The sequence below is a fragment of the Thunnus albacares genome, chromosome 6 (genome assembly GCF_914725855.1).
Source record: "Thunnus albacares chromosome 6, fThuAlb1.1, whole genome shotgun sequence".
NCBI lineage: Eukaryota > Metazoa > Chordata > Actinopteri > Scombriformes > Scombridae > Thunnus > Thunnus albacares.
In genome coordinates this window covers 3,604,891-3,630,000 of record NC_058111.1, presented here as the reverse complement: position 1 = coordinate 3,630,000, position 25,110 = coordinate 3,604,891, and the positions used below count along the sequence as shown (strand labels likewise).

The following is a 25,110-nucleotide window of genomic DNA, read 5'->3' as shown; positions in this document are numbered from 1 at the left end:
TGGGGATAAAAGTCGTGTCCCCAGTTGGAGAAAAAGCTGATTTTTAGGTCAGTGGTTAAGTTTAGGGTTAAGTTGAGGTGTGTGTGTGTGTGTGTGTGTGTGTGTGTGTGTGTGTGTGTGTGTGTTAGATGTATATTTGTAAAATCATTATCTCTGTTTGATGCAGTTTATTAGCTTTTACAAGTAAAATGGAGAAAGATAACGAGCGAGAGAGGATGGATGGTTTACAGAGAGAGAGAGGGAGAGTTACAGGTGAGAGGTTAATTAATTTATTCATCATGATGGAGGATTGATTTCCTCGGTTCAGTTATCAGATAAAGTTTATATTAATAGTAATTGATTGCCTGTTTCTTCCTCTGATTCCTTCGTGTGTTAAAGGTTGAACGTTTCTGTTAAAGACAGGAGAGAATATCAACTTAGTGATTCTCAATTTTAATGCTGCACTAATCACTATTTTTATATCATCAATGAGTCAAATGAGTCTGTTACAGATGATGCTCATACTGATGAAACCACAGAGGACTGCAGTTCACTTCAACTTCAGCTTTTCAGTAAAAAAAAACTCTGATAAAACACCAAACTGCAGGCAAAGTTAGCGACTAGCTGGTGAAAGAAGTGGAACATCAGCAGCTACAGAAGCAGGAGAAGTAAACTGGATTTAATGTTGTCTGGTAAATACTAGGGGTGTGCCCGAATACAAATACGTTATTCGGCAAAGCACAAATAGTGGGGTTTTTACGAATATTTGTTTCATACACATATTTTAAAAATTATTTGTTTTCTGGAAGAAAAAAAAACATGTCAAACACCAGCGTGCAGGTCGGTTACATCACTATCTCAGTCTCTCTCCTCTGCTCCGCTGTGACGTCTATCAGCAGGTCTCAGTGAGGGGAGTCACATCCACCTGCTACATGACGCACATTTCCTAATTTGGACATCATCAGTCCCAGAGTTGGGGGTGTTCCCCAGAGATAAAGCTGAGCTACTGACACACATGTGAAGTGCTACCAAAGGAACACTTCATGAACACTTTAATTTTCTGAAATTAAAAGTGTAATAAAAACAAAAACAGGATTTTTAAACCTCTTTCCACTTTGAATACAAATACAAATAATGTTGTTGCCTCAACAAATACAAATACAGATACTGAGCTCCCTGCACATCCCTAGTAAATACAAACACAGTTTCAAATGAAATGTTGCTGTTTGTTTGTTTGCTGGATGTGTTTGCTGGGGTTTTTTGCCACAACAGTTTTATACAGGTGTCAGATGTTAATTTCATACTAATTCTGAAGAACTGACATCACAATTTGTCACAAGTTTACTCCAGCGAGGGCTGTGATTGGCCTAAAATCTTAAAATCTGGATGAACTGGACGAGACCTGCTGGAGGGTTTAAACTCTGTTAGTGTGCTGAAGAGTTTCAGTCAGTTTATCTTTAAAAATATTATTTAAACAAACTTCTTTTCATGAACTGTGAGACAGAATTGCATGAAAGCAGCAGGAAGGTTAGTGAATCTAATAACCTGCTACATGTGTTTTCTTTTTGCTTAGTTTGTTTTTTGAGTTGGTTAAAAAAGCAGGCGGTCCTCTAGAAACATCACAGATATCATGTCTATACGCTGAGAATGAAGGAAAGAGACAATCACACCTTTGTTGTCTCACAACAAAAGCTTCAATAATCGCAGGAACACAGAACATGTGTTGTACTGCTGCTGATGGTGGTGACTCTATCAGCTGTTCACTGTCAAAGAGTAAATATGTTTCTGATCAAACATGATTCACTATGATGGACAGGAGGCGTGACGGAGAAACGATGGACGGGATAGTAAAGAAAAACTGATGACAGCAAAGCAGAAGAAAAGTTTATAAAGATGGAAAAGGAAAGATTAAAGGTTTAAAAGTTGAAAGAAGTGATGAGAAGACGGAGAAACTCCTGAATGACTGACTGACTGACTGACTGACGGGACGAAGAGGAGGAAGAAGAAGAAGCAAAGTGACAGAAACGGATTAGATGAAAAGTGAGAAACGGACGGTCGGCCATGACAGCTGCGACGATCTGTGACTCACACCCTGTAATCATCCTCTGTGTGTGTGTGTGTGTGTGTGTGTGTGTGTGTGACTGTGTGTGTGTGTGTGTGTGTGTGTGTGTGTATGTGTGTGTGTTGTAATTCTAGATATCAGAAGGTCTCTGACACTTGGATATTTTCTCATCACTCAGACACAGAATACACAGTGTGTGTGTGTGTGTGTGTGTGTGTGTGTGTGTGTGTGGTTGTGTGTGTGTGTGTGTGTATGTGTGTCTGACATTTGCTGCAACAGTAAACAAAGACAGTCTGACTTTGTGTTGTTGATCTGCTGGTTGCAGTCTGTCAAACATAAAGGAGGCTTTTTCTGCATTGTCTTAAAACCGAGACCTGAACCTGCCTGATCCTGCAGACCAGTTTGAGACCTGAACCTGAACCTGAACCTGAGACCTGAGACCTGCAGCTTCAAAGACAAAGTTATATGATTATGTTGGAAAGACTTATGGCGGCCCACCAACACAGAACATATAACTCATATCTTCAACCAGCTGATTATCTGCAGGTCTTCGATCTTATTAACGGAGCTTTAATTTCCAAAATGAGCATCAGCGCACTTATTAGAGGGCCTGAATGTAGAGATTGAGACCACATAATTAACACAATAAACAAATAATTGACTATTTATAGAGAGAAGTAGAGACTTTAAGATACTTCAGGCTCAAGCTGTGGTAGTTAAAAGTGTTAAAACAACACGAGGAGGCTGCGTTGGCGGGCGGCGTGTTTTTTTTTAAGGCACCAGTGAGACAATGAAACAATCCAGGAAGTGGAGTTTGAGCTACAGATTAACTCTGGGGGAAGTCATCACAGCCGCCGACCGTTTTTATCTTCCGTCCTCATGATCGTGAGGTAAACAGACCGATGTGGCGTTTGAAGTTACAAAGTAATCCAGTAAACAGTAATCATGAGCGTGATCGGTCAGTTCGCCGCCTCGCCGGACGACGGCAGGAGTGAAGCCTGATTGGACGTGTCTGCTGTGTTTTACAGAGCTGATGTTTTATTTCTGATGGGATGTAACGAGATACAGTCTTGTTTTGACACATTATGCTCTTTTTTTATTATTTGAAAACGTGACCAAAACACTCAATAATCAATAAAATATGAAGTTAATTGCTGCCTGACGTGCACGTCATTTTCACAATGATCCATAAAGTGTGTTGAAGAGAAAAAACATCAGTTAGGATGAGATGAGAAAAAGCAGGAACCACAAGCACATGACAGATTTTTTTTAAAAAAAACCTGAATATTTGGCTTTAAACTGTGTGCAGCTCATATATCCAGAGGTCAGAGGTCAGAGGTCAGAGGATGAGCAGAGGCGGGAGGACACGTCGTCAGGGAAACTGTGAGGGAAAAACCATCATATCACTGACTAACAAAGGTTATTTTATAGTGTAAAGTTGATTTTCAGGCTGTGATTCAGTGCCAGTAATTTAATATGTGTGTGTGTGTGTGTGTGTGTGGTTGTGTGTGTGTGTGTGTGTGTGTGTGCGTGTGTGTGTGTGTGCACATAAATACATGTTTGTGTGTGTGTGGTGTGTATTTTAGATCTACAGACAACAAAGGGACCATCCATCATTTCCCTCTAAACAGTGATTGTTAACACACTCCACCTTTTACGTTTGTGTGACAGAGTGTGTGTGTTTGTGTGTAGGTGTGTGTGTGTGCGTGTGTGTGTGTGTGTGTGTCTTTTACACCCAGCAGCAGACACAATAAACTCTTGTGTGTGTATTCAGGGATTGGTTTTAGTAGTTTTTGTTGCCTTGTTAGAATCTGTGTGTGTGTGTGTGTGTGTGTGTGTGTGTGTGTGTGTGTGTGTGTGTGTGTGTGTTTGTCGTCTACTTCCTCATGTGACTCACCTTGTGACATCACGTCGTGACATCACAGTCCCCGGGTCTAAAAGGCTGACGCTGCCTCTCGCTCTCAGTCGCTCAGTGTAAGTCTCAGTGGTTTTCACCAGCGTTTTCTCTTCATGTGGATCTTTGTGTTTCTTTGCGGATCGATTTAAAGCTGTAAACATGTTTCTCTTCCTGTGTTAAGGTAAGATCCTGCAGCTCGTCCGTCCGTAGAGGGGAAGTCAAGAGTTTTAGGTCTTTTAAAGTAAAAACTGTGTGTTTTTAAAGTGATTTATGAGGCTGAATCTATGAGTTCCTGCTTCTGTGCAGCAACAAGATGTTTCTCTTTGCTCCCCGCTATAATTTTTATTCTATTTTAAGTCTCACGGCTCCCTAAGAAGCAGTAAAATAGTGATTTATTTGCACAGTGCAGAACTTCTAACTTCAGCTTGAAAGCATCCTCTCCTCTCTGGACCCTGAATGCAGCAACACATCTCTTACTGTTCTTAATTTATTCAGACTTTCAACCACCTGAGGGGGAGAAGAAGCATCACAACTCAGCTGAGTGGAAGTTTATTACAGCGGATGCTTTTATTTTTGTGACTCAGTGAGTGTTTTAGTTTTAATGTGGCTGATTGAACTCCTCAGAGGATACAAGTGTCTGTGTGGTTCTTGATTAACAACACTTTCTCACATCTTTATTAACTCTTAAAGGGGCGCAGATATTCAAGTCTGCCTTAGAAACTAACCTTCAGGATGTTATCCGACCTTGGGAAGTCTAATGATACTAACAAGTTGCATTATGGGAAGTGTAGGCTCCACACTAGAGACAAGAAGTGAGAATATCTTTAATAAGTTTGTGGAAATGCAACGCTAAATATCCGGAATGCCCCTTTAATCTTCTGTTATATTTATACTGTTATGATGTTAAACGTGGTTAAAACTCTAAAACGTGTTTGCAGAGTTACCTCTACTTCCTCCTCGTGATGACATCAGATTGTTCGCACATGCCCACAAACGGCCGTCCATTGTTAGTCTTGGTTGCTATGGTCGTTGCTAAGGATGTTAGCGTTGTTCCGCTCTCATATTTCGGATCGAATTCGGGCTCGAACGTGTACCGATGTATTTGAAAAGCTTAGATTTTGTACTAGTTAATTAGTTAGTTAGTTAATTAGTTAATTAGTTAATTACTTCAATATAAACATTTCTGTCTTTTTATGTAGCTGCTGAACACCTGCAGGGTCGTCATACTGTCAGAACCTCTGTGTGTGTGTGTGTGTGTGTGTGTGTGTGTGTGTGTGTGTGTGTGTGTGTGTGTGTGTGTGTGTGTGTATTTGTGTGTGTGTGTGTGTGTGTGTGTGTGTTCGTGTGTGTGTGTGTGTGTATTTGTGTGTGTGTGTGTGTGTGTGTGTGTGTTCGTGTGTGTGTGTGTGTGTGTGTATTTGTATTTGTATTTGTGTGTGTGTGTGTGTTCGTGTGTGTGTGTGTGTGTGTGTGTGTGTGTGTATTTGTATTTGTGTGTGTGTGTGTGTGTTCGTGTTCGTGTGTGTGTGTGTGTGTGTGTATTTGTATTTGTATTTGTGTGTGTGTGTGTGTGTGTGTGTGTGTGTGTTCGTGTGTGTGTGTGTGTGTATTTGTATTTGTGTGTGTGTGTGTGTGTGTGTGTGTGAGGGTGTTGTGGTAAAACCAGTCATTAAAATGTCCCACTTTGCCTCTCCTCAGCTGTGTGTGCACACTCCAGGTTGTACTTACTTGAGACAAACACACACACACACACACACACACACACACACACACACACACACACACACACACACACACACCCTGATTTAGTCAGCAAACTGTTTGTAGATCAAACAGACCGCTCAGTGAGCAAATGGAAACTCCTTCTTCTTTCTTTCTGCCTCATACAGTTTAGACTTTAAGTTAGTGATTAAAAAAGAAACTAAATCTAAATCTATTCATGTTGTTTTCTTTATATTCACACTGCAGATGAAACTGATGATAATAAAATAACATTGTTTTTGTTGTATTTGTGTTTCCAGCCATCACTGTTCAACCAATTTTGTGCTAATATTTTGGTAAAATGGTTAAATGATGAGAATAAAACTGCATGTAGAGCATCACTGGATATCCAAACATCACTCTAGTGAAGCAGGACAATTAATAAATCAAAGAGGCTAAAAACACCGTGCTAACAAAGCTCAGGTATGTCAGTCTGAATCACAGCTGCAGGAACATGATTTCATTTCACACAAGAGAAGAAATCTGGAACTAAGCTAAAAGTCTAAACTCTGTTTCTTCTGTCTGATCATAATTACAGCTGCTGCACTGCAGAGTCTCCTGATATCTGCTGCAAACATGGAAATGTCTCCAATTACTGGAAGCAGCTTCTCTAATCCTTAAATAGTAAAACTTTTTATTGCACTAGAAGTGACAGTAGTTGTAGCCTGAGACATGAGTTTCAGTGTTATTGTTGTGTTTTAGGAGTCAGTAGTCAATAGTAGATACACCCTGAGGGCTCTTTTCTTTCCACTCGGTCCATTTTAAGGGTCAGATCACAGGTCTGTTTTGGCCGAAGCAGCTCGCACGCAACAGAAAAACATAAAATCTTGCAACACAGAATGTTCCTGCAGCCACCTGGAGGCAGGAAGACCAGCAGCACTTCACTTCCTGTGGCCATGATGGCTGCTTGTAACACTGATTGATCTATAAAATGTAAAAAAATCAGTCTGTTTCCCAAAGTTCAACCTCAAATGTCTTGTTTTGTCCCGACCAACAGTCCACAACACAAAGATCCTCAGTTTACCATCATAGAGGACTAAAGAAACCACAAAATGTTCATATTTAAGAAGCTGGAACGATTGATCGATGATCAAAATAGTTGGTGATTCATTTTCTGTCGATCTATTAATCGACTAATCGTTGCAGAAATCATTAATAATTGTTACCAGCAGCTGTAATTTCCATATTGAGATACACTGACAGACACATATCTGATATTTATCAGTTAATTATTATTTTAACTGCTGTATCTTGTAAATACTCGCCTGTGATTGGCTGATTTTCTCGCTGCCTCCTCTCTGATTGGTGTGTTTGTTTTTTCGTGCAGGAGCGGCCGGCTGCAGCCTAGCTGAAGATGTCTGATAATGGGGAGGTCGAGGACAAGCCCCCAGCTCCGCCCATGAGGAACACCAGCACCATGATTGGCTCCTGCAACAAGGACCCCGCCCCCCTCAACCACGGATCCAAGCCCCTCCCACCGAACCCGGAGGACAAGAAGAAGAAAGACCGCTCGATCCGATTCATCCTGACCGGAGGAGGCGATAAGAGTGAGTGTGCAGAGAGATGTCCTAAACAGGCCACCGTAGAGAGGATGCATCTGCTCAGCGGCTCAGCAGTCGCATAATAAAGACTGTAAATGTGCAGCAGAAGAAGAACGTGTCTGCTCAGTGAAACTTCCTGAATAGAAACATAAATATTGTAATTATAGATTATAATATAACAGCTGCCTGATGTATTTAATGTGGTTTTTTTATCTCTCATTGTGTCAGTGCTGCTGGTTTCACACACTCATAATGTCTAATAATAATAATAATAATAATAATAATAATAATAATAATAATAATAATAATACATATAACAAGTTCCTGTCACTGAAGCCTCTTAAAGGACGGATTCACAATTTTTTAATCAATCAATCAATCAGACTTAATATGTATTTATAGCACTTTTCTTACAAATACAATAAAAACAATATAATCAATACAATCGCTATAGGAAACGCTATAATAACTCATGGATTTGCAACCAGAGGTAGGATAAAAATTCAAAAATTCAGTGAACAAAACACAGTGAACTCACATTTCTCCGTTTAGCATCTTCAGGTTATGCTAGCCTATTGTTGCTAACTTTGGAGCTAACCTCCTTCACTTCTCCAGCATTTTGGGGAAACAACAGACGTGACTTTTTAGCATTTATTAACTGACACACTGTAGTCTGTGCTGTATATTTACTGCCAGACTGACAACTTACTACTAACCTTTTCCTCTGCTCCGCTCGCATCCACCGACACTTCTCTGCTGCTCTTTCCTGCTCGCTACGCAAACATACTAAGCACTACGCTATTCCTAAACAGAGCTACGCTACCGATATTTAACGTTATTTTTTGTATTAAAAAATACAAAAAACGGGGGTGTTTTGAATACACCCCCGTTGTTTTCACAAGTAATTTGTTAGTCTGTCCCTCCCGCCGCAGGAAATAATGGATTAATCCTAGAAAGCTGTTGATGTAGCACTTTTCTCCTTATGAAAGTAACACAGAGATTATTCGACCAATGAGAATTCAGTCAGGCGAGAGCATATCGACCAACTAATCGTCCAGCAGACTACAAACCTACTGTTGACTTTAAAAGACAGACTTTACTTTAAAAATTGCATATCTGTCCTTTAACATTCATGTTTTTTGACATCAGTTGGCAGCCTTTCAGTAGCACTCAAATATATTTTTATTATTGTGGCCCTTCCTTAAAATAAACAAACAATAAATAGAACTGGACAACAAATACACTGCTTCATGCGTACAGTGCAAAGAAGAAGAAGAAGAAGTCATCATCTCTGGTCTTGTTGAATTTATGCTTCCACTGAGAGAGAGACAGATTACCCATGATGCTTAGCAGGAAGTTGGTGGGCTCCGCTGTCTGTGACTCTCAGTGGAGTTCAGATTTCCCAGAGGATCATTTTACATTATTTCCAACATATGGTGTTTCCTTTGTCCTCTTTCTCACACTCTATTCTTCTTCTCTCCAGTTTATCATCTCTCTCACTTCCATTTCCTGATTTCTCCTCCGTGTGTTCGTTCCTCTGTTTCTTCCTCTTTTCCAGCTCTCTCTGGATTAAAAACCTTTTAATGTACTTGGATCTCTCTGTTCTTCCTCTACAGTCGCTTTAATTATTGATCTTGTATAACTAGCATTATCAAAATCATTTTGTTTTCATGCTCCATAGAATAAATATGGATTATTTGATAATCCTGCATCCCTGATGTGGGAAAACTAGAATATACTGGAGTACAGTCAGTATAATAAACACCACATCATATTTATTACTGAATCTTTATTCATTTTACATAAATATTCCTGTTTTTTTTTTTGTTTTTTTTCAGCCTATAAGAAGAAGGAGCGCCCAGAGATTTCTTTGCCGTCTGATTTTGAACACACCATCCATGTCGGCTTTGATGCTGTTACCGGGGAGTTTACTGTAAGTGTGTGTGTGTGTGTGTGTGTGTGTGTAGTCACACTCCTAAATATAGTGAAAAGAACCGCAGTGTGTGTGTGTGTGTGTGTGTGTGTGTGTGTGTGTGTGTGTGTGCGCGCCTCCCTGTGGTGTGAATTTTTGTGTGTCTGGTGTGTTTACATCACATTTTAATTGCTTACCAAAGGACTCATGTTCATTGTTGCATGAGTATAAATGTGTGTCTGTCTGCTTGTTACACACACACACACACACACACACACACACACACACACACACACACACACACATATTTGGCAAATGAGCTTTTTTAAATAATCACATTAGACAAAGATGCCTTGTTTAGCTGACTCACTTGATCCGCCTGACCAAGCTCTTTTAGCTGGGAGTTAAACCGTGTGTGTGTGTGTGTGTGTGTGTGTGTGTGTGTGTGTGTGTGCGCGCTGATCTGCTGCTTTCCCGCAATCTGGGACATTGTTCCCGCTCCTCACACACATACACACGTCTATATATGTACATACATTGTCACAACGGATCGAGTGAGGAAACGACAGCAGAGTCGCGTGTGTGTGAAGAAGAAGAAGAAGAAGAAGAAGAGTCTCTAGACGGATGAAATTATGTGTGAACTCTGAGGAATGATGAGACCTGAGGAGAGTGAATGCACGGAGGGAATCGAGCAGGAAGTGAAGGAGTGTGTGTGTGTGATGGACTGACCCAGAAAGACGAGTAGAGAGAGAGAGAGAGAGAGAGAGAGAGAGAGAGAGAGAGATGGAAAACAAGGAGATGTGACCCAGTTATGAGCCTGAAATACAAATATGACAAGACTGGCTTGTTAGGATTCTTTAGGAAGTTTGTGTGTGTGTGTGTGTGTGTGTGTGTGTGCGTGCGTGTGTGTGCAATATCTTGTTGAATCATCTGAAACTTGTTGTTCATCATGAAACCATTAAACATGAACAGTGTTGAACATTTTACCTGAAAAATTGTAATTAATTACTGATTTCACATTATTCGTCACTTTACTTTCGTTAGTCAGCCGTTAGCTCTGTCAAAGTTTCCTTTAAACAACTCAGAGCTCTCCACACACACACACACACACACACACACACACACACACACACGTCACTTTTGTGTTTAACACATGTAGAAATAGAAAATGAGACGTTTGTGGTTTAACAAGCAGACAGGAAACAGTTTGTAAGGACTTACTGACTGACTGTCCTGCAGCTAGCGTTAGCGTAGCATCAAGTGACTGTGACCTCAGCTGCACCGTTCACACCCCCCTCCAACTCTGAACTAAACCACCAGCGTCAGGTGACTCCTGAACGTAGGCGTACATGTAGCTAACGTTAGCAAGCCGGCTAAGAACACACAACATGTGAATAGATTAACCTTGTAAGACAGCGAGCACGTCGACACCCAAGGGTAAAAATAACAGAGCGTTATTGTGATTAGTGACTGAATAAAAGAAATGTGTACTAAACGTGTGTGTGTGTGTGTGTGTGTGTGTGTGTGTGTGTGTGTGTGTGTGTGTGTGTGTGTGTGTGTGTGTGTGTGTGTGTGTGTGTGTGTGTATAGGGCATGCCGGAGCAGTGGGCTCGTCTCCTGCAGACATCGAACATCACCAAGTTAGAGCAGAAGAAGAATCCTCAGGCGGTCCTCGACGTTTTAAAGTTCTACGACTCAAAAGAGACGGCCAACAGCCAGAAATACATGAGCTTCACAGGTAAACACACACACACACACACACACACACACACACACACACACACACACTCTTACTTATTATCCTTCTTTCTTATAATTTCTCTTTTTTTTCTTGATGCAGATAAAAGTGCAGATGCCTACAGCTCCTCCACCACAGCGGTAAGACTGATTCTGTCAACATACTGTTACAGATTATTCTGTTTGTGTCGCTCGTTCAGCCTCACATGGGCTGAGAAAACTTCATTTACGCAGCGTGAGGCTCCGTCGCATAATTCAGTTGTACCATCAGTGCAACTTTCAGCCACACTGGGAGGGATCAGATGTCAGTGGAACCAGTCAATAAAGTTTTCTGTACATTTAAAGCAGAAGATAAGGACAGACCTCCTTAAAGGACATGGCTGGTGATTTTCTATATTTTTCTTCTTGTTAACAAATGTTTGGATCCAAACCAACAATAAACTGATCTACTAACAATGATATATCTTATTCCTCCGTTATTGTCCAAAAAAACAATTAAAAACACGTCAGTGAGTCACATCGCTGCACTGGGTGACATGTTCCTTCATCATGAAGAGTTTTATCACGTTAGTTTGTTTAGAAACAGCTCCAAAGACTAATAACAGCATCATGTTTTCAGTCTCTGGAGAGTAGTTCTGTGTAATGCAGACACTACTGAGCATGTGCAGGAACACAGCTCCGTTTACAGCTTCGATAGCTTGTTGTGTTATAATGTAGTACAAAGTCCAGAGGTTATGATATGAAACTGAACCACTTTCCCACACATGCTCAGTGGCTTCAGCGTTACACAGAACTACTCTCCGGAGACTGAAAACATGATGCTGATTAGTCTTTGGAGCCGTTTCTAAAAAAACTAATGTGATCAAACTCTTCATGATGAAGGAACATGTCACCCAGTGCAGCGATGTGACTCACTGACGTGTTTTTTAATAGTTTTTGGACAATAACGGAGGTCTACGGTCTACGAAAATCAACAGCTATGTCTTTAAAATCAAGACAGTGAATAATGCTGCTATTTTGGATCCTGCTATCACATTCATTTTGGACGTAGGAACTACAGGAACTTAGTTGTAAGGTGCTGGATTTGTATCCTGCCTCCAGTTACTGGTGTTAACAGGTTTTAGCTTTTTCTTTATCAGAAATTTAAGAGTCAAAGTTGTTCTTTCTGTGAGTCGTGTCCATCTCATCCAAACTTGTCGCCATTTTCCCACAAATGTAGAAAGACAGCTGGCCAGCTATGTAGGAAGATAACGTTCTTAATCCCACTCGGAGTAGTCAGTTGTTTCCCTCAGTGATGTTTATTGCTGGACGACGGACATGTGCAGCGACGCCCACGCTGCGCCAAACTCTCACTGAAATAAATAAGGTTTTATTTCTGCCGCAGTGCAAGTGTTTTTCTGAAAGGTGCCTTTTAAAGCGAGACTATGAAGGTGAGAAGAAAGAGGAGGGAGGAGGAGGAGGAGGAGGAGGAGGAGGAGGAAGTGATGATGATGCCACACTTTGAAAGGAATTCCTCTTCCTCTCTCTCTCTCTCTCTCTCTCTCTCTCTCTCTCTCTCTCTCTCTCTCTCTGCATTGTGAATCAGCATCTTTTTCCTCCTTTCGCTTTTTGCCCCGTGTCTGCAGCTTGGCCAACAGCCTCGCATCAGACTTATCAGAGAGAGACAGACGACAGGGGAGAAGAAGAGAGGGGATGGAGGGGAGAAAGTGTGACTAGTGGCATCAGATGCCAGACATGACCAGACATCAACAGTGATGAAAAGAGGAAGGCGAGGAAGTAAAAGACGGAAAGGGGAAGCCGAGAGAAAAGCCAGACAGAGAGATAAATCCAGAGAATAAGAGCTAAGAGGCGGTCAGGATGTGCTCTGCATGATGAGAGGATCAGACAGTGACAGTAGCTAAGCAATGATGGGTCTGGTGTCGCTGTTGGCTCACGTGACGATGATGTCACTGAGGCTCCGCCCTCTCTCCTCTTGTGACATCAAGCAGAGCTCCAAGGCCGTTTCCGAGACGCCCGCCATACCCACCGTATCTGAGGACGAAGACGAAGACGAGGCCGAGCCCCCGCCGGTGATCGCGCCCCGACCAGAACACACCAAATCAGTAAGGACGCACACGCACACACATGTGCACACACACACACACATGTGCACACACACACACTACACTGGTAAACACTACAAGTACTCATTTCTATCATTTTAGTGAAACAACTTGAACAGGACAAACTTTTTAAGTGTGCTTGTGTGAAAAATGACTTAAAAATTGTAGCTGAAGACACTGGAAACAGTTTATATGACTTAAACAGGTTTTATTTGTTTGGTTGTATTAGTTGAAGTTGAAACACTAAAATTAATTTAAAGATTTCCTCCTAAAATGAAGCTAAGTTGAAGTGTAAGCAGTGAAAGAAGTTCAAGTGTGTGAAATGTGAGAGTAAAGGAGATGTTTAGGAAACTATAACTCAAATGCTAATACTTAAAATTTAAAAACAATTTAGTGTGAACTGGAGAAACATGAAATAAGAGGAGAAAGAAAGAAAATAAGGGCAGATAGAAGATTCAAGAGTCTTAGAGAGAAAGTTAAGACCAGTTTACACCAAAGATTCACAACGAGACAAAACCAGTTTTAGATCGTTGGAGGGAAAAGTCGCCGGTGGCTGGTTTTAGAAGGTAAAGCAAGTCACCTGTTTCAACAGCCAATCAGCTCGTAGCGAAGTCAGCTGATCAGGTCAGTTACAAACTGTCAGCTGATCTAAATGGCAGCGTTTTGGACGGAGGAAAGAGAAGATCACGTTTATTTTTTTTTTAATGTTTTTGCAGTTTTATTAATGGTTGAACTGCAACTTTATCATAATAACCCACTATCACTATCCTCATTCATATTTTAAGAGGCTACAAATGATCCAGCTACAAAAAAGCCTGAAAAGCTGTCAGTTAAAACGCAGGTACAGAGAGTCGTTGCTACGGAAACGATACGCCGTCTAGTCTGGTCACATTGGTGTAAACTGGCAGGTTTCAGAGTGTTGCAAGTAGTTGCAACTTTCAGCTAAGTTGGTTGAGAATCTTTGGTCTAAACTGGTCTTAACATGTGATGATGAAAGCAGGTTCACCAGTAACAGACATGTTTATGTGTATAACATTTATACTAAAAGATAAAGCAATAAATTTAGTTTTATATTCAATGTTTGTGGTCGATAGAGCCTAGTAGCAGCACGTACAAACAGAAAAGAAAAGGGGCCCAGATCTGAACCTTGAGGAACACCACAAACAATATTTACTCTTTCTGAACAAAACTCTCCATCTGTTGAGGTAAAAAGAGCCCAAAACCCACATTTCTAACCTTTTGTATTGAACACAGCAGTGAAATCAAGAACCTGAATGGATCTACTCAGATGTCATTCACCAGTTTGAAGAATACATCTAAAGATAAACCACTTCCTCAAGTGTTTGGCTAAAAAAAAAACTCAAGGTGAAAATTGTAAAGTTATTCAATGCCTCTGGCGTCTAGAGTGCTTTTCTTCAGAAGAGGTTTACCGAAGCAGTTTTAAAGGAAAACAGCGAGTCTGTGGTGAGAGTTTGATCATGTGCAACAGCTCTGTGGACAAGCAGGCAAACACCGACTGAGGAAAAGCTGCGAGGCATGCGGTCAAGAGCGCAAATAGTAGACTTAAGAGAAGAAACTACTATGTTGAGCAAATCAACTGCATTTAAACAGGAAAAGGAGCTCGTTGGGGGGAAAGAACCAGCACTATGGTTTTATCTCCACAAACAAACGTTTACTTATAGTCACTTCATTTGTTTAATAAAATATGTTCACACATGCAAATCAATTCGATTTTTTCCTTCTTCAGTGTGCAAACATCAGATGTAGCACAAACATTCAATCATTGACATACGTGAAAAGACATTACATGGTGATTAAAAATAATACTGTGACGGTCCCTCTGGTGCACGCACACACACACACACACACACACATCAGCACTGTCCCAGATGAGTCATATGAGTCATTAACTGATGTCCAGGTAGCAGTCGTTCATTAGATTTCATTAATCTGTGAATGGACCTGCTTTAACTCTCTAATAAGACCGTGAAGACTTTAGTGTGTGTGTGTGTGTGTGTGTGTGTGTGTGTGTGTGTGTGTGTGTGTGTGTGTGTGTGTGTGTGTGTGTGTGTGTGTGTGTGTGTGTGTGTGTGTGACAGTCACAGGGGGAAGCAGAGGTTTTTATTTAGAAACAGTTTTTCAAAGAAGCTCTCTGTTCTCTGCTGGGTCAGGTCAGGAAAACTCACACACACCACAAACACACACATACACTACACACACACACACGTACACACATACACCACAAACACACACACACACACACACACACACACACACACCACTGGCTAAGATATTTCCTTCAGGAGTTGGTAGAGAGCAAAAAACCGAGTTAAAAGAGAGTGAATATTGGACGGTGTCGGTGTTGTTTCTACTGAAATCTAGTGGACAAAACATCAGTTAATGCAGGTTTAAAGTTGGCAAAACAGTCTGCATCCCTTCAACACACACACACACACACACACACACACACACACACACACACACACACACACACAATTCAACTACAACTTCACAACAACTTGTTTTATGTCCTCTCCTTTCTCTCTTTCTCACACACACACACATTGTTGCTCCTCCGTCAGACAGGTCGGCGGTTGAGAGGCTGCTTCCATGGCGCCACCGCTGTTTCCACGGTGACAAGTCTAGTGCACCTGACTGGAACTCACACCATCACACACACACCATCACACACACACACACCACACTTACCACACACAAACGTGCGCACACACACGCACACACTCCGGCCTTTCTTTTATTGTTCCTTTTTTCAGCCTGCAGTCTGAAAGCGGAGCAGGACTCAAACGTCTCACAGCTCACCGACAGATTAGTTTTACTTTCTTTTACTTACTGTACTCACTCACAGCCAGTTCTTACAACTTTCTGCATTAAATACATCAATTATACTGTATATGAACTTGTTTCCAGTGTTTTTTTTAGCTTGTCTGACGTCGTCTCCTCCCTTCAGTTGCAGTTTAAATGCAGAGCAATTTGAAAAGTAGCTCGTAGCTATAACGTCACTTCAACAAACCTTATTATGGATAATAATATTCATTATGATGGATCCAAAAAGTTTCAAGAGTCAGCTGATTGATTTCCATATCGTACAGAAATAAATGAGAACCAGCTGAGGCCTCGTACAGGAAGTGAAAACGCTTTCAAATTTCTAAAAACACAGTAGCTCAATTTGCAGAACGGCTACTGGATGTGAAGTATAGAGAACAAGATTTGTGTTAAACAGACTAAAATATCCAAAACTACCTTTAAATTTGACTTGTTCTCTGCAGGGATTCTTCCCATGATGCTTCTGCTCAGTGTTGTTTATTTAGAAGATGAAAACTGAGCTCTGAGATCTAGACAGACGCATTAAAATGACCTTAAAATGACCTTAAATCACCAACAAGTCAAGCAAGTAATAATATAGTCTGTCAAAGGAACCATATCAAGGTAAAAGATGGTGAAATATTACAAAACTTGACAAGATTCTGAACTGTTTTGTCATTTTGTGATAAAATATCTCATCAGGTGACGTGATATAAACGCTGAGTCAGTGCAGTAATGCATGCTGGTGTCTTTATTCGTGACGTTTTTAACATTTTACCGTCTTCTCAGATATACACTCGCTCAGTGATCGAGCCCCTCCCTCCTCCCCCGACCAAAGATGCCGCGACCTCCCCCATCACCCTGCCGACGACCACCTCCACCGCTGCCGCCGCCGCCGCCGCCTCTTCTGCCTCTGCCTCTGCCGCCGCCGCCGTCACCCCCGCCCCTCCTGCTGAAGGCGCTCCCAGCAGCCCTCCCAGCGCGAGCCCCGCCCCCGGGCCTTCTCTGCCCCGCCCCCAGGACAAAACCAGGAAGAAGAAGATGTCGGACGAGGAGATCCTGGAGAAACTACGTAAGGCTCGTTCACACACGCTAACGCAACCAAAACGTATTATTTTATGGTGATTTATTGACTTAATATGCTTATGTGGTATTTATCCAAACATATTTATATCTCAGTGGTGATTTTTGCAGCCAGGTTCTTAAATCTGGTGGAAAACCTGAAACTGGAGGAGTGAGAGACGCATGAAATGGACGTGAACATACAGACACTCAATAATTCAATATAACAGTGTTTCTTTAGCAATGAGACAGAAAGAGCAACAAGTACAAACACTGATTTAGTAGCGTTGTTGGTTTTCATTGTTATGTTTTAGCCTCAGAAAGCGACACTAGTGCTGATATTCTGTTGTGAAACTACACTCAGGTGTGTGTGTGTGTGTGTGTTCGCTCTGAGGACGATCAGCTGATCAGTAGAGAAACAGCTGATTGTTAATTATGATTAAACTGCTCTTTGTCAATCAAAGTCCAAGGTGCTCATCTGATAAATTTAAAAGCCTTTTATGAGAAGATTAAAACCATTAAGCTGTAAACACTTAGGAGTCGATCAAGGTCGAGATCAAAGTGGTTTTATTATTACGAGGTTTATTAACGGCAGCGTATCGATGCAGACAAGACAGAACATTTGCTCAGTTTACTAACGAGAAGCTTGTTTTAACTCAATACTTTTTATATTATAACAAGATAGTTTCATGTTATAATCTCATATTTTTCTCGTTATTAAATTATTTCTCTTATCAAGAAACGTTTCTTGTAATAACAACATGTCACTTTATCTTGTTGTGTCATAAAACTTTCTTGTTATAACGTGATTAGTTATTAAAACAAGAAACTTCCAGATGTTGTTATACTAAGAAAAAGATCCAGTCAGTAAAGTATCTATTAGTAATAAGAAACATATATCATTATAACATGAAACTATCCTGTTAAAAAGTTAATATTAAGTAAATATGAGTAAATATTTTCTTGTGATGGTTGCAGCAATAAATACGCTGCTGTAATTACATGTATTAATATTAATTATTAAATAGACAGAAACCTTTATTTTCTTTTTAAAGTCTCTGACAGTTTAAGCTGCTTCTCTTTAAGTAGTTTCATCTGTTTCACACCAAACAGGGTTTGAATTTATTTTAGTTTCAAGTGTTTATTGTGTTTTTCACAACTGGAGTTTAATTATAGACGACACAAGAAAAGTTATTAAAGGTTATTAACTCACATCAACACAGAAAACTTAATTAAATAAAATGTATGTAATGAAGCAAATATCTTCAGGTTCAGCAGGAAGAAGTAAACAGATGAATGTAGTAAAGATGACAGTGATGATATTTACTTCCTGTTCTGTTAATGAAAACTTCATTTCCTCTGATTCTAACTGCTTCGTTACGTCTCGTCCAGGTTTTGTGGTGAAAAGTCGTCGTCTGCTTCCAGTGAAGATTTTCTCTCGTGTAAATTTGGTTCACATGACGCTGATCCTGCCCCGCGTTAACGATGCTTTAATGCTTTAGTGTCGGATATCATGATATAAATAATGGTTTTATACTTCACACAGACTACAGATGGTTCACTGTTTCTGACAGAAATCACAGAACACTGAGAGTTTTTAAGTTTTACAACATGTATCATGGTTTACTTCAAAAAACACATATTTACTGGTCTGAAATCTTTTATTTTAAAACTGTCTCACAGTATCAATCAATCAAGTTTATTTGTCACATTTAATCATATAAGTTACAATCTGTCATTTGCTTCCATTTGACAAAGAAAGATGAAGCTGCAGATGCAGTTTATTGATAATCAAACTAAACAAAATACATACAGTCGCCATCTTAAATAGATCAAAGGCTCTGGTCACATGACAGTCACGTGATATATGTGTAAAATACATTAATACAACATATATTTCTTTATTACATTGTTAGAAGTTTTTTGAAGAGTTTAAATACAATAGAAATAGTAAATAAACACTATATGTGTGTGATTGGAGGGAAAACAACAAAAACAAGACTCATCTTCTCATTTCTTACTTGATGTATTGTTTAACTTTGGGGGTCAGAGGTCACGAGGTCACGCCCCCCCCCATGAGGAGGACGGTCTGTACCTCAATCAGCTTCCTGGAGGAGACGGACCTCGATGATGATGAGTCTAACCTGCTCATCTTCATCTTGACCTTCATCTTGACCTCTGGGACTGTTAACAACCTTCCTCATGACCCAGGAGCTTTGTGGGGGGGTGGACAGTCTTAGGATGTAAATATAAGTAAAATTATCTTTTTTAAACCATCAACAAATGATTAAAGTTAAAAACTTAAAGTGTGAATCTTCATCAGAGGTTTAATATGTCTGAGGTTTATTTTACTGTTTTATTTGACGCCCAAAATACTAAAAAACTATTCAGCTCAGAAACAAATAAACATCATTTTGTGTCGAGGAAATATCTTTTTTTATTCTCTCGTCTGTCATCTCTGCTCATTGATCAACTTTTAACTGTTATTTAATCATGTTGGGAAGTATTGATCCATGTAAAGTCAAACCTTTTATTTAAAACAAATCACCTTAAATTCCTCCTCATAAAGCCTCATATCGTATTTTTTTAAAGTTTGTGTAGTTTAAACCATTTAAAAACCTTCTTCCCCCACATTGAAATGTCTTGTTGTTTATTTATAAGTGGTGAATAAAAAGCCTGATTATATTTTTATTAAAACATGCCCCACACGCCTGTCCAGATGTGCTCAGGTCTCCCTCTGCTGGTAAGACCAGGATACTGCCCGTCTGTCTGCCTCTCTGATTGACAGACCTGATATCCACTGTCCCCCCCCCCCCCCTCCCACCCCTCTCCTCCTCCACCACCCTCCTCTTCCTCCTCCTCCTCCTCCTCTTCCTCTGTCCAATCCTCACATCCGATTGGTCGTTCTCTCTCTCTCTCTCTGTCCATCGTCCAGTCTCCTGCGGTTTCCGAGTGACTCCGAGTTTTGTCGTCTAATCACTTTCCTCGTGTGGACTCTGATTACTGACCTGCAGACGGAGCCTCCTCAGCTCTTCTTCTTCTTCTTCTACTCTCTCTCTCTCTGCATTTTCTTTCTCTCCATTTTGTTTCTCACCCTCTTCTCTCTGTGGTTTCTCTTCTCTCTCTCTCTCTCTCTCTCTCTGCTCCTTCTCTCCCAGTCAGCATGCTGCATTGACCTGAGTGTGATGAACATTAGAGTAGAATTAGGATGGATAGAAACACACTTCACTCTTCTATCCATTCAAATTCTGTGGTTAAAAAATGAACATTAATATTTCATCCAGCTGTGGATTAAAGGACCTGATTTTCTCTTCTTCTTGCAGAGTCTTATACATTACTGTTTGTTTTTAATCAATCAATAAATCTGTTTTTTTTTTTGCTTCTTTTTCTCTCTTTCTTTAACTCAGGGACGATCGTAAGCGTTGGAGACCCGAAGAAGAAATATACACGCTTTGAGAAGATCGGACAGGGGTGAGTCCTGCGTCTACTGAGTGGAAACGTTGAATCTCCTTTGAGCAGGTTATTCACGTAGAGCTGGAGGTCTGAAGTCTTTTTGTTCACATAAAGAAAGCTTTCAGGAAAATTTACTTGAGTATAAACTCCAGACTCACATTATTCAACATAAAAACACTTCAGAAGTAAAGAGAAAAGTGAAACTGCATGTATGAAAACAGCTGATAATAATCCAGGAGTCAAATATATCTCACATCTCATGTCTATAAACGTGACTCGCAAGTCAAAAAGCAGGTTTTTTCCAATCTATCAATATATTAATATGACACAAATCAACACAAAATACAAAATACTATTAAACATCCATTTGCAAGTAGTAAATTATATAAAAATACTGAATGTTGGATGAGTTTCTGTTTGTTTGGAACATTGTAGAGTTTCTATTGATGTCTGCACATTTAAAGGAATTCAGTTTACAAGAAAAGAAATCAACATTAGACTGAATATAACAAAGATTAGTTCATATAGATCAGTGATTCTCAACTGGTCAAAAATAAATCATATTTAATGCATCTATCTGATGTTGGACTTGTCTTTTATTTTGAAAAAATATATATATATATTTGACAGGCATGCGTCAGAGATGTGCAGCAGTCTTGCGCCATAGCCATGGTAACCATCATTTGATTGACGTTCACTTTAAGTTTGTGTTGATGTTCAGAGGCAAATATGACATATATGATATATACATACATATATATATATATATATGTACATATATATGTAGTTATGTTAAAAAAAGATGACATACGTGTGTTTTTGAAGGATATTTTTGAAAAATAAATTTGCTCGGTTTGAATTCTATAAAAGTGGGTCTTAGCGACTTAATGACTGTGGGAAAATGCGGGTCCTGGGGTGAGACCAGTGAGACCAGTTGAGAACCCCTGATATAGACGGTAACAAACATAAAAACAGCAACTTATAACTGGTTGAGTTCACTCACCGGTTATATTGTGGAGGTTTAATTTGAAAATGCGTGTTTTGTACTTTTGCAAGAAGAAAGATTTTAAAACCTGCAAGTGTTCATAGTCGGGAGAAGAAATGATGACTTGCTGCAGAACGTGTAACCGGAGCTCCTGTCTGTGTGTTTTCAGGGCGTCTGGGACGGTTTACACAGCTATCGACATCGCTACAGGACAGGAGGTCAGTTTCCTTTATCATCACTTTGTTCTACAGCTTCTGTTTACAATGAGAATACCAACGACGCTAAAACAACATGCTGGTAAAACTGCAGGATAACTAAATGTATAACAACGACCGCCGTACTTAAACGCTCACAATCCCAAAGCTAACATTGTGACGGCGGTGAGAATTATCAAAGTTATTAAGATTCATCCTGTGGGAGACGTGAATGTCTGTACAGAGTTTCATATCCCAACGTCCCCCCTGAACCTTAACCCATAAGAACCTGGACCCAGTTCTCCTTAAAGGTCCTTAAATGGACCCCAAGGAACACATTTCTGAATTTTATTTTGAAATTCTACCTTCAGTGTCAAAGATCTGTAATGTAACATATATGTCATAACTTGTTTTATATCAATTTGTTGAAGAAATGTGGTCAGAACAGGTTAAATATAATACAGGACATCTTATTAAAGCATCAGAACTGTTAAACAGGTTGAAACCAACCTTTAGTAACAAAAAACAAGCTTTTTGAAAATTAGCTAGTTTTGTCACATTTGCTGACCAGGCACACTGCCGCCATTTTGGAAGTGATGTCATGGGTACACAGATTCACACATTGTCACATGACTGCACCAGGATGTTCAGTAGATGTCACTTATGGACTTCATGAGTTAAAGTCAAGGATAAAAGCTGTTATAAGGAATTTTCCAGGACATTGAAAGGGTTGATGGCTTCTTACGGGTTAAAACCTTCACGGACTTAACTGACGTCACCTGGTGAGTGTTTGAGTGTGAGAGACTGTGAGGGCTTGAAATGGTTTAGATAATTATAATAATAATGATAATAAGTTTATTTAGTATAGCACCTTTCACAGAAATGAAATTCACAAAGTGCTTCACAGGAATAAGAGTTAAAAATAAGACCATAAAAACACACACAGAGTAAAAACATGTGACACAAGTTAAAATTAACCCTAAAAACACAAAAAACAGGCAGCAAATGATCATCACACATCGCACCAACCACTACTACTAATAATAATAATAATACCTTCATTTATATAGAACTTTTTCAAACAAGTTACAAAGTGCTTTACATAAGATTAAAAGAGACAATGAAAGCAAAACAACATAATAAGATATTATAATAAAATCAAGTTTAAAATAGTTAATATGAAGTTAAACCATGGTGCTGAAGTGAGTTGACATTCAGACTGATTAAAGGAGAGAAAGTGAAACCTGAGTGTCTCTATAACTGATTTTCAGCCTTTAATCAGTTAAAATGATGAAACATAAATAATAAGTAAAGAAGAGAGACGTACGTTCAGCTGAATATTTTTATGGTTTCAACAGTTCAGGTTCATTTTCATCGAGCAGCTCAGCTCTTCTGTCAGAATAATCCTGCTCACTTTCTCTCTGTGAGGATTAATCAGTGTGTTCGGTTTTTACCGTCAGACAGGCTGTAACAACCTTTTACTGCCTTCAGCCCCCCCCCGCCCACCTCCTCCTCTTCTTCTTTCTGTCTTTTGTCTCCTTTCTTAATAAATCTGTCTTTCTTTTATAATCCTCCTCCACAGTCTCTTCTCTCCTCACTGTTCTGTATGTGAATGAGTCCTGACTGAAGTCTCTTCTCACAGGTCGCCATTAAACAGATGAACCTGCAGCAGCAGCCCAAGAAGGAACTGATCATCAACGAGATCCTGGTGATGAGGGAAAACAAGAACCCCAATATAGTCAACTACCTGGACAGGTTAGACCCACCATCAGACCCCCAGAGAGTCTCCTCTGCATCTGTTCACTAGTGATCAGCCTCCAACACACGTACAAATACATTAACCTCTTAATATCTGCTTCAGCCGGCTGTTAGCGGCAGCATCACACAGTAATGAGTCAAAGCAGTCGGCACAATTTGGTCAATTAGAGATGATTGGAGAGGTTCAGGGACACCACAAACTAAAAACTCCCATCAGGTCAGTCTTAGAGGTCTGGAAGATGTAGAAGGTTTATGGTGATATGTCTGCATAGTTGTGGCATAAAGCATGTCCTAATTATTGTTATTCAAATATGACTCATTATAGACGAGGAGTCTTATTTAAACTGATGTAGTTTTGTTTGTGTTTTAGCTACATGCTAAACAAACACATTTCCACAAACTAGAAGATGTTATTTGTCAAATGAAGCCTGATACATACATCATGACCTCACAATTCTTCTGTTATGAGCTTTTCTATTCGGCCAAATAGGACAAAATTCTATAAAAAGTGTTAAAGAGTTAACATGACTGCTAGAGAAGAGGAAGATGAAATGAGAATTAAACTTAATCTTCCAAATTTAGTTTAATTTATTCTGAATTATAAGAACTTTATATGAATAATATACAGAAAAGAAAGTATAACATGTAAATGATGCACATTTCTGTTTCTGTTAGATTGAATTATGTGTTTTTAAGTTCTAAATTAGATACAAGGTGGTTTATTGATAAATGAGTTTTCTTTCACAGGTTTAAACTGTTTGAAATGTAGAAAATCTTCCAGCTCGTTTGATTTATTTAAAGCTGCAGGGTCAGTTTTTGGTACATCTGTACTGACAGATAATAGTTAAATAAGCTTTAAGTATCAACTACAAACCAAACCAGTCACATCTGCTCCAGATCTCAAAATGTTTACATGTTTTGATACTTACATTTTAATAGAAAAATCTTTTTTTATGTCCATAACAACAAAGACAAACATCAACACTGTTTCCAAACACTCTGATATCTACGATATGATTTCTGTTTCTAAAGTCTTTATGCAGCTTTACATCATTTTACAGCAGAAATAAAGAAAAATGAAATGAAATCTAAAGGATTAAAGACGAGAGAACCAACAGATAAACTGTTTGTTCAACCTGCAGTTTAAAAATAACCGAACAGGAAACGGAGTCTTTTCATCTGGTCTGTGATGATTCAGACTGTTTCTGCTGTCGGAGGATCAATCTGTAAACATAGAACCCATGTTTATATCCTCATGACCAGAAACCTCTCTGGACAGTAATCAGCTGACTGGATGTCAGTAGTGATATTGATCTTGGCTTTCTTTCTTTTAATCACTAGCTGTGATGGTGCGTTCATGGTGAACTCTGTAGTTTAGAGCTCCGGTCAGTCACAGGAAGATGAAAACGTCTCTGCAGCTTTAAAAGTCTGAGGATTATATTTAGTTTTGGCAGGTTCACACTCGGCTGAGATCCTTCTGTTAATGTTCTGACAAAGAAATATTGAGTTATAAAAAAAAAAAAACACAATCTGCTGTAAAATGAAGCGACTGTGAAGTTCCCAAAGTTTCCGTGGAAACCCAGAAACACCTCGGCGTGTGATGCTTCAGCACAAAAACGCTGAGCTGCGAAGACTAAACCACGAGGAGAGGTTATCCGGTTCACTGTCTTTGCTGTCACCATGGCAACCTGGATACGGGAGGGGAGGGGAGGGGAGGGGAGGGGGTGGGAGGGGGCGGGCATGTCTGGTTACCGTGGTTACCTGTTTGTCTTTGAGAGACCATTGAGGAGCACATGCGAGACTGGAGAGGACGCCGCCGTCCCCGTGGAAACAACACTCTCGCT

The 25,110-nt window shown here is 39.8% G+C and overlaps 1 protein-coding gene across 4 annotated transcripts in view; it reads left to right on the top strand.

The window, feature by feature from the left end:
• pak1 (p21 protein (Cdc42/Rac)-activated kinase 1) overlaps positions 1–25,110 on the top strand; it is a 68,115-nt gene that overhangs the window by 30,769 nt on the left and 12,236 nt on the right. For 3 of the 4 annotated variants that reach the window (XM_044355240.1, XM_044355242.1, XM_044355241.1), the window contains exons 3-11: positions 7,027–7,246; positions 9,079–9,173; positions 10,743–10,890; positions 10,993–11,030; positions 12,875–12,991; positions 16,604–16,886; positions 20,284–20,347; positions 21,484–21,532; positions 23,151–23,263. In XM_044355240.1, coding sequence (XP_044211175.1) covers positions 7,054–7,246; positions 9,079–9,173; positions 10,743–10,890; positions 10,993–11,030; positions 12,875–12,991; positions 16,604–16,886; positions 20,284–20,347; positions 21,484–21,532; positions 23,151–23,263 — 1,100 coding nt within the window. In that variant the 5' untranslated portion in view covers positions 7,027–7,053. The remainder of the gene's footprint in view (positions 1–7,026; positions 7,247–9,078; positions 9,174–10,742; positions 10,891–10,992; positions 11,031–12,874; positions 12,992–16,603; positions 16,887–20,283; positions 20,348–21,483; positions 21,533–23,150; positions 23,264–25,110) is intronic. The other variant, XM_044355244.1, reaches the window with a different exon arrangement.